Source organism: Phascolarctos cinereus, unplaced genomic scaffold, assembly GCF_003287225.1.
Source record: "Phascolarctos cinereus isolate Bilbo 61053 unplaced genomic scaffold, phaCin_HiC Scaffold_726;HRSCAF=1367, whole genome shotgun sequence".
Classification (NCBI taxonomy): Eukaryota; Metazoa; Chordata; class Mammalia; order Diprotodontia; family Phascolarctidae; genus Phascolarctos; species Phascolarctos cinereus.
This window is the reverse complement of record NW_027556098.1, coordinates 194366024-194380707: the sequence shown is the minus strand read 5'-3', so window position 1 is coordinate 194380707 and position 14684 is coordinate 194366024. Positions and strand designations below refer to the sequence as shown.

At 36.6% G+C, this 14684-nt stretch overlaps 1 protein-coding gene across 6 annotated transcripts in view; it reads left to right on the top strand.

Annotated features, from left to right (window-relative positions):
* Positions 1-14188, top strand: part of INPP1 (inositol polyphosphate-1-phosphatase) — a 56100-nt gene extending 41912 nt beyond the window's left edge. For all 6 annotated transcript variants that reach the window (XM_020993608.2, XM_020993605.2, XM_020993610.2 and 3 more), the window contains exons 3-6: positions 3126-3186; positions 5748-5948; positions 9355-9529; positions 12226-14188. In XM_020993608.2, the coding sequence (XP_020849267.1) occupies positions 3126-3186; positions 5748-5948; positions 9355-9529; positions 12226-12793 (1005 nt within the window). In that variant the 3' untranslated portion in view covers positions 12794-14188. The remainder of the gene's footprint in view (positions 1-3125; positions 3187-5747; positions 5949-9354; positions 9530-12225) is intronic.
* Positions 14189-14684: the final 496 nt, after the last annotated feature.

The window sequence follows — 14684 nt, the reverse complement described above, 5'->3', positions numbered from 1 at the left end:
GTGGGACAATATTTATAAAGTGCTTAGCACAGTGACTGGCACATAGGAAGGGCTTGATAAATGCTTGTTTCTTTCCTTTCTTTAAGCATATATATGCCTGTCTTAGGTCTCTCTTGAATATAGTTGATTGGAGAATTGTTGAATAAAGTTAGCTCTAGTTACATCTATCAAGGAATCTGGTATAATCTGATATATGCACGCAAGAAAAAGAAGAATAAAACAAGCTGACCAGGTTTATGTGATCTCAAGTTCTTCATAGAGTTTCTCGTCTTCTTTATTCTCTGCAACAGATGGTGACTTGTGAGCTGCAATTATCTCCATGGTGGTCTTTCTTGTTGGTACTTATCAATCAAAAAGCATTTATTAAGCACCTACTATGTGCCAGTCATTGTACTAGGATCTGGGGGATTCAAAGACAAAATTCCCAGGCCCTGCTCTAAGGGAGCTGATGTTATATCAGTAAGCACTTCAAGGTGAGATGATTACACACCCCATGAAATATTTCCTTTTGGCTTTAGTAGTTCGGCATACCAACCTGATGGTCATTTGACAAACATAATAAGAGCTAGCATTTACATAGCATTTTAGGATTTAAGATTTGTACTTTACAATATTATCACTGCAAAATTCACCATATTCTCCATATTTAGAGAACATATTTTCAGCTGCTGTTTCTCCTGCTAGTTGATCCCTTGTGTTCCGGTTTGTTTTAATAGGGACATAATACTGTCATCGCTTTAGATGTGTTGTAAAGTTCAAAAAAGTTTTTTCTGCTTTCTGCTTTCTACTTTATAAGTAGGCACCTTGGTGAAGGTGAAACAGGAAGGAAAAAGCATTATTAAGCACCCCCTATATAGCAGTCACTATGCTAAGAAAATATTTCATATCAGTATTACAAATATTATCTCATATCAACATTACAAATATTACTTCGTGTCATCCTTGCCTTGAGAGGTAGATACTATTATTATCCCCAATTTACAGTTGAGGAAACTGAGGCAGTTAGTGACTAAGTGACTTGTAAAGAGCGACACAGCTAATAAGTATCTGAGTCCAGATTTGAACTCAGATCTTGCTAGCTCTGCCACGGCACCAAGTATACACCTAACATCTCACATTTAGAGTGCAAATGATTAAGCTGATCTTTCTAGAGGATCTAAAAGTTGTTATTCTTTATGCTCTCTCCTTTTTTGCTATCCCACGACATCACCAAAGAAGCAGAAAGAGCCCAAGGAAGGCCACCTGGAGGTGTTTGTTTCATGGGATTTAGAGATGAGTGGGATTTTAGAGATTATCTAATTCAACATCATTTTAAAGAGGAAGAAACTGAGGTCCTAAAGAATTATGACTTGACCAACTTCACAGCTCAGTCAGTGAAAAGGATTAACTCAAGTCTTCTCTCTCTGAATCCACTGTCCTTTTCCCTTGGCCAAATCCCTTATTTCCTACTGTCTAGCTTACTGGGGATGACTGTCTCTGTCCCTAGCCAGGCTTCTCCTTGAACAGAGGTGAAGTTGGCTGCTGGGGCCATCAAAGCTTTCCCTGCTTGATGTTTTTTAAATGATAAAGATAATTTTAAATCTTTTACTTCTGTTTGAGAGGCAGTCTATCATATCAAGTAGTATAAGACATGAGTCCAAAAGACAAAAACAAAACCCCCCAAAATATGTTGATTCTCAGCTATAGATAAAGAGGGTAGCTTGGTGGCACAGTGGGTAGAATACCAGGCCTGAAGTCAGGAAGACCTTAGTTCAGATCCAGCCTCAAACGCTCACTAGTTTTGTGACCTTAGGCAAGTCACTTAAGCCTGTTTGCCTCAGTTTCCTTATCTGTAAAATGAACTGGAGAAGGAATTGGCAAACCACTCCAGTATCTTTGCCAAGAAAACACTAAATGGGGTCACAAGGAGTTGGACGTGACTGAAATGACTACAACGACACTGATAAATAACCAAGTAGCTACCCTTATGGCTAAGACAGTAAAGCCAATGGAAAAATGAGTGCTGCTATAGACTAATGTCCCTATTGCCTGTCAGTGCAATTATTAGATTAAAATTTTAGTATCATCTAGTCCATAGATGGTGAAAATGAGTTAATAAAATAATTTTGCTTTATATCTTCAAGGGGGTAATCTATAATACAATTTGGCATATACTTAGAGAAAACTTATCTTTTCTAGTGTAAAATTTCTACTCCAAGATAAATGTCCATGCTCCATAGGAACAACTGCCAAATTTTGTTGGAACTGATTTATTCATTATCTATCAAAGTGGCCTTTTTTAAAATTATAGAATATTTCCCTTATTTTGGGCAGCTAGGTGGCACAGTGAATAAAGAGCACTGGGCTTAGAATCAGGAAGACTTATCTTCATGAGTTCAAATCTGGCCTCAGATACTAGGTGTGTGACCCTGGGCAAGTCACTTAACCCTATTTGCCTCAGTTTCCTCATCTGTTAAATGAACTGGAGAAGGAAATGGCAAACCACTTCAGTATATTTGCCAAGAAAACCCTGAATAGGGTTCCAAAGAGTTGGACATAACTGAAAAATGACTGAACAACAATTTCCTTTATTTTCGATACTTTTTTCTATTTCAGTCCCCCTTATTTTGGGCAACTCTTATATCCCGGTCCAAATGCTAATAAAGCCTCTAAGCTGCTGAGAATCACCGCTTGAAATGAAAACAAAACCTAAAATCACTAGTACCTTCCCTGCCCACTAATCACTTGAGTACTATTTACTTTCCAGCCACTAAGGTATCAATTCACACCATAAAGCAGCAATCATACTCTTAGTGATCTGTAAGTAAAAGGTGGGATTGTGATTAAATGATATCTGGGAATTCTACTAGGACTTTTGCAAATGAAGAGGGACACACAGGGAGGAAAATAAATTTATACTTTTTGGGGGGAAGGATGTGAACTTTTAGGCATGAACTAGAAAATTAGGTTCTAAATCGAGTTGTCCTTTCATAGCTGAACTGATATCAGGGGCAGTCTCTGAATTTTCACAATTTATGTGTTGAATTTAGAAGACAAAATTAATCTGTTCAAAACTCAACATGTGAATTTCTGTTTTTGTGTCAACCTTTCCTCCCTCCCTCCACCCCTATCCTCAATCAATTCAGTTTCCAGGCTTGGAGAATCATATATATGGAGAAGAATCCAATGAATTTACTAATGAGTTAGGTGAGTATGAGAATATTCATGTGTATTCTTTAAACTTAATTGTCAAAGAGTATTTTAGGTTTTTTCCCTTATGAATATAACATTTGAATCTTCTATTTTGTTACATCTCCAGTGAAAAAATGCAAAATGGAGCTTTTAGACAGTAGTTATATACTTATTATTTACCTCCATAGAAATATAATAGACAGTAATTCACACTTCTCTGGATTGATAATGCCAAATTAATTTATTCATTGTTATCTTTATGAGCATACTTTATTTTTAGATGAAAGCACATAGATTACAGTACACTATGAAAATAGAGATAGCAATGTAGCTTATACCATGGTGGTCTTATTTTTCAAGAAAGCCTAGGTTCAAATCTCTTTTGCCACTTACTAACTATGAGACCCTGGGCAAGTCATTTATCCTCCATTTAGGGCAACTCCTGGCCCACATCTAGACGGGTCACAATCTATTTGGGCAGAGGGACTCTCACACTCTAAGTTCCCCATGTTTATAAAATCACAGAACTTTCATGTTCTATCATGAACTGAATCTACTTTGAGCACTTTTTCTTTTAATAGACTAAGTAAGGAGGTACTTTCCAGGCTGCGAAGTGAGCTCAAGAGATCTGCCAGCCTCATCAGGGATTACAGGCATGTATCTCCATGCCTACAGGCAACTTGGTGGTATAATAGGTAGAGTACCAGGCCTAGAGTCAGGAAGACCTGAGTTCAAATCCAGTACTAGCAGTGTGACCCTGAGCAAGTCACTTAACCCTGTTTGCCTCAGTTTCCTCATCTATAAAATGTGCTGAAGAAGGAACTGGCAAACCACTCCAGTATATTTGCCAAGAAAACCCCAAATGCAGTCGTGGATAGTAGGACACAACTGAAATGACTGAACAACAACAAAAATCACTATGTCTGGCTTATTTTAAGCCCTTGAAATGATAATCATTTAAATGAAATTATTCCTTTTACCTTTCAATTTTCCATCACACCCCTTTCTAGGTATACTATATTACCAACAATTATTTAGTTATGCAGTTTCACAATGAATATTTCCATCTATCTTAAGAAACACAATCAGTCTCATAGTCTAACCATCTTTCTCGAAAACCAACATATTTCTTCTACATACAAACAGTAGTATGGTGTACCAATTTGCTTCTTATAAGCTGAAATGAAGTGGGAAACCATATAAGATTGTTTCAAAACCAAAATAAACAAAGATAAGCTTGTTTTAAGGTGAGTGGAAATACTATGATTGATGGACTTTTGTGGATTAAGTTGTATGACCTTTACACACATGTATTTTGACACTTTTCACCACTTCGTCATTCTTTGCCATGTTCAGCTGAGTATGATGTTGCTGTATGTATTTAGATAAATATAAAAACCAGTGTACCATCTCCTCATCTCTGAACTATTAAGGATGAACGTTTCTTTGCTATTACATTCTTATTTCCTAGGAGTGGGATAGTTTGTGTGTGAGGTATTAAACCTGGAGGCAGGAAGACCTGGGATCCAATCCTGCCTCAGTCACTTATTAGCTGTGTAACGTCGGGCAAGTCACTACTCCTCTGTTTCCTCGTCTGTAAAAAGGAGATAAGACCAAATAAGACAATGTATGTAAAGTGCTTTGCAAACCTTAAAGTGCTACGTAAATACATGTTATTGTATAATCATGACCAATTCAGTGGTGGATGCTGTTCGTCCTTTCTTGAAGAGGACCAAGGATATCAGCAAGGTGATGACTTGACTTGCAAGTGAATTGGATTTTAGTGAGGCAGAACTGTGCAAAGTCATCAGCCTCACTCTCTCCCCATAGTCATTGGAGGCCGGTGGCAAAACATAGGTGATGGCGCCAGATGCAGAGGGAGACGTTGGCCTTTTTAAGCTAAGGTCTTTCCCAGGTCTCAGTTTGTCTGAGGCAATGCCAACTTGGTAGTTAAAGGCTAGGTAAGAATTGAAGCAAAAGATGGCCGGGTTTGCCTTCACAAAAGAATCAGTCTGTGAGGAGAAGACTCTCAGAGTTTCAGGCCAGAACTGAAATAATTGCTATGTACACTCATGTTGGATAAAATAAAAACCAACTATCTTTTTTGACGTATAGCTTATATTCAGATGACTGAAAACTATCAAACCTCAAAAACTGGAATAAGACAAAGCTGAAAAGGCAAAAAAAAAGTTGTTTAACACAGAGGCCTCTGATAAAACTTCTAGGAGATAATAACTAGCAGAACAATAAGTAACATTTATATGACACTTTATGGTTTGCAAAGAGCTATGTATGTGTTACCTCATTTAAACCTCACAATAACCCTGTGAGATAAGTACTATTAATATCTCCATTTTACAGATGATGAAACTGAGGCTAAGAGTGGTTAACTTACTTGCCTTGTCCCATAATAGCCAGTGAGTAGGTTTTGAGCTACAGTCTTCCTGATTGCTAGTCCAGAGCTCTTACCTACTGTGCCACCACGGGATGGATAAGCCCCTGCCCACTTAAGAGCATATAATGTCGTTTATTATTTTTTGAGTTTAGAATATAATGCTTTTTCATGTGTGTTTTAGGAGAAAAGATCACAGTTAAAATATGTCCAACAGAAGAAGAAACTGCAGAACTTCTTAGTAAGGTTCTTAATGGTAACAAGTTGGCATCTGAAGCCCTGGCCCAAGCTGTCCATCAAGATATTGCATTTGCTGACCCAGCTCTGGATTTGGTGAAAATCAACATTCCACAAGATATCATGGGAATGTGGGTGGATCCTATAGGTAAGGGGGTGGTGGTGGATCCCTATCTTATAATAAACACATTGCTATTCTATTAATACCAAGTAAAGGGGGCATAGAGTGATCTTCTCCATTCCCAAATGAATTTCATAACATGCCGCATAGGGAGTCTAGTCTATGATCATGTAATAAAGACTGGCTCTGTGATTTCATTTGTATAGTACCCAGAGGAGGAAACTCCATCTATCAGAGCAGGTACATGCCTTCTTTGCAAATTAAAATCTTAACAGAACCTCCCAGAGACTGAGAGGAAAAGTGACTAAGGCCACATGGCCAATATGTGTCAGAAGCAGAACTTGAACCCAGGTCTTCTTGAGCCTGAGACCAGTTCTCTATTCACTATGCCATGATTTCTCATGACCATAAAACATTGGTGAAAATACTATTAACTCTTCCTACTTCTCTCCTTCACCCGTTTTTATAATAATTGTAGGATATTAGTATTATTTTTCGTAACTTCTTTCAGTGTTGGGCTGATTTTAAAACACAAAGTTTTCTAACATATTAGAAGTTTTATGTTATTAAGTACAAGAAATAGCTCAACATTGAGAGAGGCACTGAGGCAGAGTCAGGAAGACGTCTACTTCTTGCCTCTGACACATACTAGCTATGTCACTATGGGCAAGTCACTTAAGTTATCAGTGTTCCCAGCACCTCCCTAAGACTTGAAGTTACAGAGGATTTGCTGGTTTTCATTATAGAAGGAGTTAATTCCCTAGGTAAAAATCACAGGTCCAGTAAAAGGAAAAAATATAAGTACTGCTGTCTCTGTGAAAGGATAAAAATAAGTTTAAGGTGGAAAAAAAAGGTGGGGGAGAGAAAAGATAAGTATAATACAGTACCTGTTTACAAAGAATGTACAGTTTATTTTTGAAATAATTATAATTTGTTTTAATATTATTGTTTAAAAAGTTTAGTAGTTCCCAATTCTCTCCTTCCCTTAAGCCCCTCTCCCACCCATTGAGAAGACAAGCAATATGATATCAATTATACATGTGAAGTCATAAAAAAAAATCCATATTAGCCATGTTGCAAAAAAAAGTAAGAAAAATAAAGTAAGTGAAAAAAGTATGCATCAATCTGCACTTAGAATTCATCAGATAGCATCTTTCTTTGTGAATCTTCTGGAATGTCTTAGATCTTTTTATTGATCAGAGTAATGAAGTCTTTCACAGTTAGTCATCATTACATTATTGCTGTTACTATGTACATTGTTGTCCTGGTTCTGATCACTTCACTTTGTATCAGTTCATATAAGTCTTTCCAGGTTCTTCTGAAACCATTCCCCTGGTCAGTTCTTATAGCACAATAGTATTCCATCACAATCATATACCACTAGTTGTTCAGCCATTCCCTGATGGGCATTCCCTCAATTTTTAATTATTTGCCACCAAAAAAAGAGCTACTATAAATATCTTTTTACATATAGGTCCTTTTCTTTTTTCTTTAATCATTTTGAGATATAAATCAAGTAGTAGTATTGCTGGATTAAAGGGTATGCCCAGTTTTATAGCTCTTTGAGCATAGTTCCAGGGGCAGCTATGTGGTGCAGTGGATAGAGCTCCATCCTTGGAGTCAGGAGGACCCGAGTTCAAATCCTGCCTCAGACACTTGACACTTACTACCTGTGTGACCCTGGGCAAGTCACTTAACCCCCATTGCCTCACCAAAAAAAAAAAAAGAGCATAGTTCCAAATTGTTCCCCAGAATGGCTAGATTAGCTTGTAACTTCACCAGCAATGCATCGGTGTACCTATTTTCCCCACATCCCCATTACCATTTGTCATTTTCCTTTTCTGTCATGCTAGTCAATCTGATAGGTGTGAAGTGATACCATAGAGTTTTAAAATTTGTATTTCTCTCATCAATGGTGATTCAGAATATTTTTTTATATGACTATTGACAACTTAGGTTTTTTTCTTCTAAAAACTGTCAGTTTATATCCTTTGACCATTTATCAATTGGGGGAATGCCCTTATTTTTATAAATTTGGTCCAGTTCCCTCTGTATTTGAGGAATGAGACCTTTATCAGAGAGACTTGCTGTTAATTTCCCCTCCAGTTTCCTGCTTTCCTTCTAATTTTGGCAGTATTAGTTTTGTTTGTACAAAAACTTTTATATTCATGCAATCAAAAATCTCCATTTTAATTTCTGTGATCTCTATCTCTTGTTTATAAACTTTTCCCTTATCCATAGATTTGATTTTTCCATTTTTTCCAATTTTGCCATGCTCCCCTAATTTGCTTAAGATATCACCCTTTATGTCTAAATCATGTACCCATTTTGATCATATCTTAGTATACAGTGTGAGATATTGGTCTGTACCTAGTTTCTGCCAAACTGCTTTCTATTTTTCCCAGCAATATTTGTCAAATAGTGAAATCTTACCCCAAAAGCTTGGATCTTTGGGTTTATCAAACACTAAATTACAATGGTCATTTACTATATGCTGTGTACCTAATCTACACCACTGATCCACCACTCTATTTCATAGCCAGTACGAGATTGTTTTTATGACGGCCACTTTGTAATATAGTTTGAAATCTGGTGCTGCTAGGCTGCCTTTCTTCATATTTTTTTTTCATTGATCAAGTCACTTGACGTTCTTGACTTTTTCTCTTCCAGATAAATTTTGGTGTTTCTTTCTAAATCAATAAAATAATTCTTTGGTAGTTTGATTGGTATGGCACTGAATAAGTAAACTAATTTAGGTATAATTGTCATTTTTATTATATTGGCTCAGCCTACCCATGAGCAATTAATATTTCTCCATCTGTTTAGATCTGTCTTTTTCTGTGTGAAAAGTGTTTTGTAATTATGTACTTACAGTTCCTGGGTTTGTTTAGGCAGGTAGTTCATATTGTCTACAGTTATTTTAAATAGAATTTCTCTTTCTATCTCTTCCTGCTGGGTTTTGTTGGTAATATGTAGAAATGCTGATGATCTATATGAGATTATTTTACATAGTGCAACTTTACTAAAGTTGTTCATTATTTCAGCTAGTTTTTTAGGTGATTCTCTAGGGTTCTCTAGGTATACCATCATATTGTCTGCAAAAAGCAATAATTTTGTTTCCTAGTTTCCTATTCTTATTCCTTCAACTTCTTCTTCTTGTCTTATTGCTTTAGCTAGTATTTCTAGTACAATAGTGAATAATAGTGGTGATAATGGATGTCCTTGCTTCACCCAAGTTTTCAGTTTAGTTAGAGAAATAATATATGAATACAAATAAATTAAGGAACAGTTGAAGACATAAGTAGAAGAGGGGTAAGAAGATTAAGACAAGGACCCGTAAGTGCCATAGGAGTATAAAGGGGGAGAAAAAATGGGGTCATCACCATCCTAATTAAGCTTTATCTGAATAATGACCATTTTAATTTATTTTTAGACTCTACTTATCAATACATAAAAGGGTCCGCTGACATCAAGCCCAATCAAGGAATATTTCCATGTGGACTTCAGTGTGTTACTATATTAATTGGTGTCTATGATAGACAAACAGGGGTGCCATTGATTGGAGTCATCAATCAACCATTTGCATCACAAGATGTAAAAACACTCAGGTAAAAGAAGAATTGGTTTTGGGCATCAGAATTGTCAGAACTTATATACTCTCAGACGTAGCTATCTTTTAAGATGCGCCAGACCTGGACACCAAGAAATGGGTTCTAACCCTAGCTTTGCCAACTTCGGTGATCTTTCCTAAATGACTTTCTAAGCCTGACTATCCCCATTTATAAAATAAGGGAGTTGGACTAGACCAGGGGTACCGAACCTACCGGTCTCAAAGCCACATGTGGCCCTCTAGGTCCTCAAGTGCATCCCTTTGACTAAATCCAGAATTGGCTGCACTTGAGGACCCAGAGGGCCATATGTGGCCTCGAAGCCAGCAGGTTCCCCACTCCTGGACTAGATCTTTGAGAATCCAGAGAATCCCTTCTAACTCAGAAATTTTCTAAAATCATTTCTCTCTTTATATTTCATTACAATTACTGAACTATATTGGAATGTTTCTGCCAAAAGTTTTTCAATATAAAATTTTAAATAAGGTGGGGCCTATGTTAATTTTTGAAAGGATGATTTTTATTTTTCCTAAGCCAATTCTTTATCTAGTCAGACCAAAAATTGACATTTTCCAGTTACATTAAGTTCTGCACCTAAAGAATCAGGATTTTTAATTTGGAGTCTTAGAGAACATCAATCCTGTGCCCTGTTTTCTTAAGTACACTTATACCAAGATTAGATAGAATCAAATATCACTATTAAAATAATGTCCACAGGTAGGTGGTACAGTGGGTAGAGTGATGGACCTGGAGTCAGGAAGATTTGAGTAAAATCTGGCCTCAGACACTTACTAGCTATGTGACCTTGGGCAAGTCACTTTAACCTCTATCTGCCTAAGTTTTCTCATATGTAAAATGAGGATAATAGTAACACCTACATCTCCCAGGGTGGTTGTGAGGATAAAATGAGAGTATTTGTAAAGTACCTTGCAAACCTTAAAGCTCCATAGAAATCCTACCTATCATTATTGTTATTATTATTAATATTGCCTCCTAGTTCCTAAATGTGTTTTGAAGAATATCATTAAATAGACAACCAGTTGAACTTTTCTTAATGGCTTCAAGAAATATGGTTAATTCAAGTCATTTTTAAGAAATGAAAAGAACAGGAACTGCATTTCTTATTGTAAACACTGTACATTTTGTTTCTCCATCCACCTTTGCCCTAGCTGACATGGAGCTTATGGATCAGACATTTTTAACAATCAAAATAAGAAATTGCTATTCTGGAATAAATCTAGGACCCTTAGAAAGTGAATTAAAAAGAGTGACCCAAGGATTTCCATGTAGTCTTGAACTATACTGGGAGTTCCAGAGCATTGCCTGAGGCTTTGTGTCATTTAAAAATGTCTTTGCAAACTAAATCAAAACTCCACTCTGCCACACAATAAATGCTTGTTGCCTTGTTGTCTTTTTGTCCCATTTTTTTTTTAGGCAATTGGGGTTAAGTGACTTGCCCAGGGTCACACAGCTAGTAACTGTCAAGTATTTGGTCTGAGGCAGGGATGGTCTGCGCCACCTAGCTTGCCCCTTTGTTGTCTTACTAATCTCTACTCAGGGCTCTCTTGGAATAAACAGGAATAGAGAGTAGGGCTTCTCTTCCCTGCCACAGACACTGTAGCCAGTGGCCCAACCAAACTCTTTCATTTTCATAATAAGGATAGGGACTAAACGTGTCATTTCATCGGTTTAGGAAGTACTAGGTGAGAAAAGTCCCTCTGCCAACTTTTCACTGCATCTTGGAGCTTTTTATAGAGTTGTCTAGAGCATAAAATAACAGACCAGTGTCATCATCCGGTTTGCATCAGAGTTAGGACTTGAACCAAGGTCTTTCTGGCTTTGAGGCCAGCTCACTAGCCACTATACCATGCTGACTCTCATTTTAATAATTCAAGCTATTTTTCCTGTACAGACTGTTTTCCCTCTGAAGAAATTGACTTTCTTGAAATTTTTTCTTAGCTGCATTTAAACTTCTTGAGGACAGTGCCTATCTCACTCTTTTATTGGTATCTTTAGTGCTTGACACATAATAGGTGCTTAATAAATGAATGTCCATTTTATCGTGTAGCAGTAATTAACCCCCATCAAAAATAAAAACACCAAAAGTAATGATTAAAAAAAATTTTCTACCTTCTTCAATGACCACTACTTTAAATATTTTAAATGACAAAGTATTGGGACTAGGTACAATGATGATTATTCCCAGACAGCTACTTCCAAAGATTTATAACCTCTGCTATTTGTGCCATCAAAGAGAGTAGAACTGGAGAGTAAAGGAAGATAAAGCAGAGTTACTAAAACCATGACAAATTTAAGCAAGAGCTAGAAGCCATCCTTAAGTTAGACATAACTTTATTCGTTCATCTTAATTTTTGTACTTGATTTCATATCCCCCAAAATGGTGCTAGAATTTTTATAGTATTAATAATATAATCACCTGGCAGATCAATGTTCCTAAAACATTTTTGTGCTATCATGGACATGACAAAGGTAGCAATTTAAAGCCCAAGATTACTTCCATGACATGATGAGGCATTAGAATAGGACTTCAGTGCAAGATAAAGGTTTTAAGGCCCATTAAAATAACTGTGGCAAAAGTAGTGAAGAATATGTATGTATATTTACAATGAAAAACTAATGTCATCTGGGAAAAAAACAAATGAAGAGGGAAAATCACTTGCATTTCTTTTTCACAGGTGGAAAGGACAGTACTTTTGGGGCCTTTCTTATATGGATTCCAACATTCATTCACTTCAGCTTTCCAATGAGAATGGAAATGATGGTGAAGCAGCCAGCCAGCTGACTGAAGAGGCCAGCTGTGAACCTAAATTCACCAAGCACTTTTCTGCCATCATTAGTGCAAGCGAAAAGGACACCATCAAAACAGCCCTATCCAATATATGTGGTGAAAATGTGTATGGGGCAGCTGGAGCTGGATACAAGAGCCTTTGTGTTGTACAAGGTCTTGTTGATGTCTACATCTTTTCGGAGGATACCACATTCAAATGGGACTCCTGTGCTGCGCATGCCATATTGAAGTCAATTGGTGGAGGAATGGTGGATTTGAGGGAGTGCTTAAAAAGAAACCCAGAAACTGGGCTTGATTTGCCACACTTGTTGTACAATGTGGACAATCAAGGTGCTACTGGTATAGATCGATGGGCCAATAAGGGTGGACTTGTTGCTTACAGATCACAGCAATGGCTAAAAACATTCCTGGATCTGCTGATCAAAAACTTGGCACTTTCTAACACATTGACATAGGTTGGCTCCTGAAATCAGTGTGTATTTGTCTTATACCATAACAGTATTTCTGACTTACCTTTATCTCTAAAGTAGCTTTGTATTGTTTTGTGGTTAAATGTTCAAGTTCTTCCTATGAATTGCAATATCTATTTGCACTTAAAACCAATTCTTTTTCTATCTATTACTATGCTTTAAACATCACTAATTCTGATCTTTGAGTCAAAGAATTTTGTGTAACAATATAAATATTAATGTATCTAGTGCAACATTAGTCTACCAAAGACTGGTCCAAAACACAGAATATTTAAATTATACAGTAGATTCTTTGGATTACAGTAAAGATCAGTTTTGATGGGAAAAGAGCCATTTGTGTGGAAAATGGATAGTATTCTAAATCTACACCCAATGACTTACCCTCCAACAAAAAAAATCTAAGTTACAAAAAATTTGGAGAAAATAGTCTTCATACCATATGAATCTTTCCTTCTATAAATGTTGCTGACTTACTCTTATTAAAATTATCTGGTAGATCCTACTCCTATTTTGTGGTCTTTCAGACCCAGTTCTGCTAACTACAAAGATAAGCAGGATGGGAGAGATGCTTGAGCTCAAACTCACAGTGAGAACATTCGAGCTAAAAGGGTTATCAAAAGCAGAAAGAGCCCCTTCAAAACTGAGGTTTCTCAGTATTGCCAAACTGTTGTCCGCCATATGCCCTCTGGTGGTTATTTAAAGTACCTGCAGTGTTCTCTATCAACATAAAACACTGAACTCTAGTTTCTCAAGGGAGGATATTTAGTATGCAGATAACTGAAATTTCAAATCATGGTCCATCTTCTGATTTTTTTCTTTGCCTTTCCTTCTAAGACTCTCTGATTCTCACTGTGTACAAATAAAAATTAGTTAATCTGAATCAATAAATATTTATTAAGCACCTGTCAGGTGCTGGAGATAACAAAAAGAAGCAAAAATACAGTCCCTGCCCTCAAAGAGCTCATAGTATAATGGAGGAGCTCACAATCTAATAGACAAATCAAGAAAAATTTATTCTACTGTTATTGTAAAAATGGTTCATTCTGAGATAGTGGCATTCTCCACAGAGCTGCTTAAGCCTTTTGCAGACATTCTGTAAGATGAGATGAGTAGATTGGTAGGATTATCTATATGTTAGGAAGACTGGTGAAGACTCTGGTGACTGTGAACCCTAATATTCCTCACTGATGTAAACCATTTAATTTACAAAATGTTCAGTTGGTCTTTTTGTTTAACAGCTTCACATAAACCAGTTTTGGGTTGTAAACCAGGATATCTTATTTATTTTCTTACTCTTTTTGATTATTTTAATTATTGTGTATAATAACACATATGTCATAAAAACCAAACTGGAATAAAGAACTATGTAGCATGCAGTAATATGGTGAGGGAATTCTTTTTTTGTCTGTAATTTCCAGTATATCATTGCAATATATGTAACAGGGTTTTAGAGGCTCTGACCTCATGTGGGTCTCAGGTGCATCCACTTGGTGGTGTTAACCACTCTGAACTTCCACTTCTTAGCCTATGTGACTCATTCCCTTTATTCATTCTCCTCTTGGATTCTAAGGCAATAGTGTTGATATTGTCTCATTAATGAGAGACGTTGAAATTTTAGTAACTTGTCAATTAGCTCTAAGTCCTCAAGACAATATCTCCTATATGTTGGCTGTGAAATCAGTCACCACTAACCATCACTCTGAAAACATTCCTATCATTCAGTTTTTTCCAGATAAGGGCTAGAGTTTTTCTTAAAAATTCTTTTCACAAGATTATGAATTAATCATTTTTCTCAGGAAAGAAGTTTAACATGTTTTCTCTTTAGTCTCTTGTCCTAGTATCCATCACAAGTGACAGTTCTTCTGTCCCTTCCTAA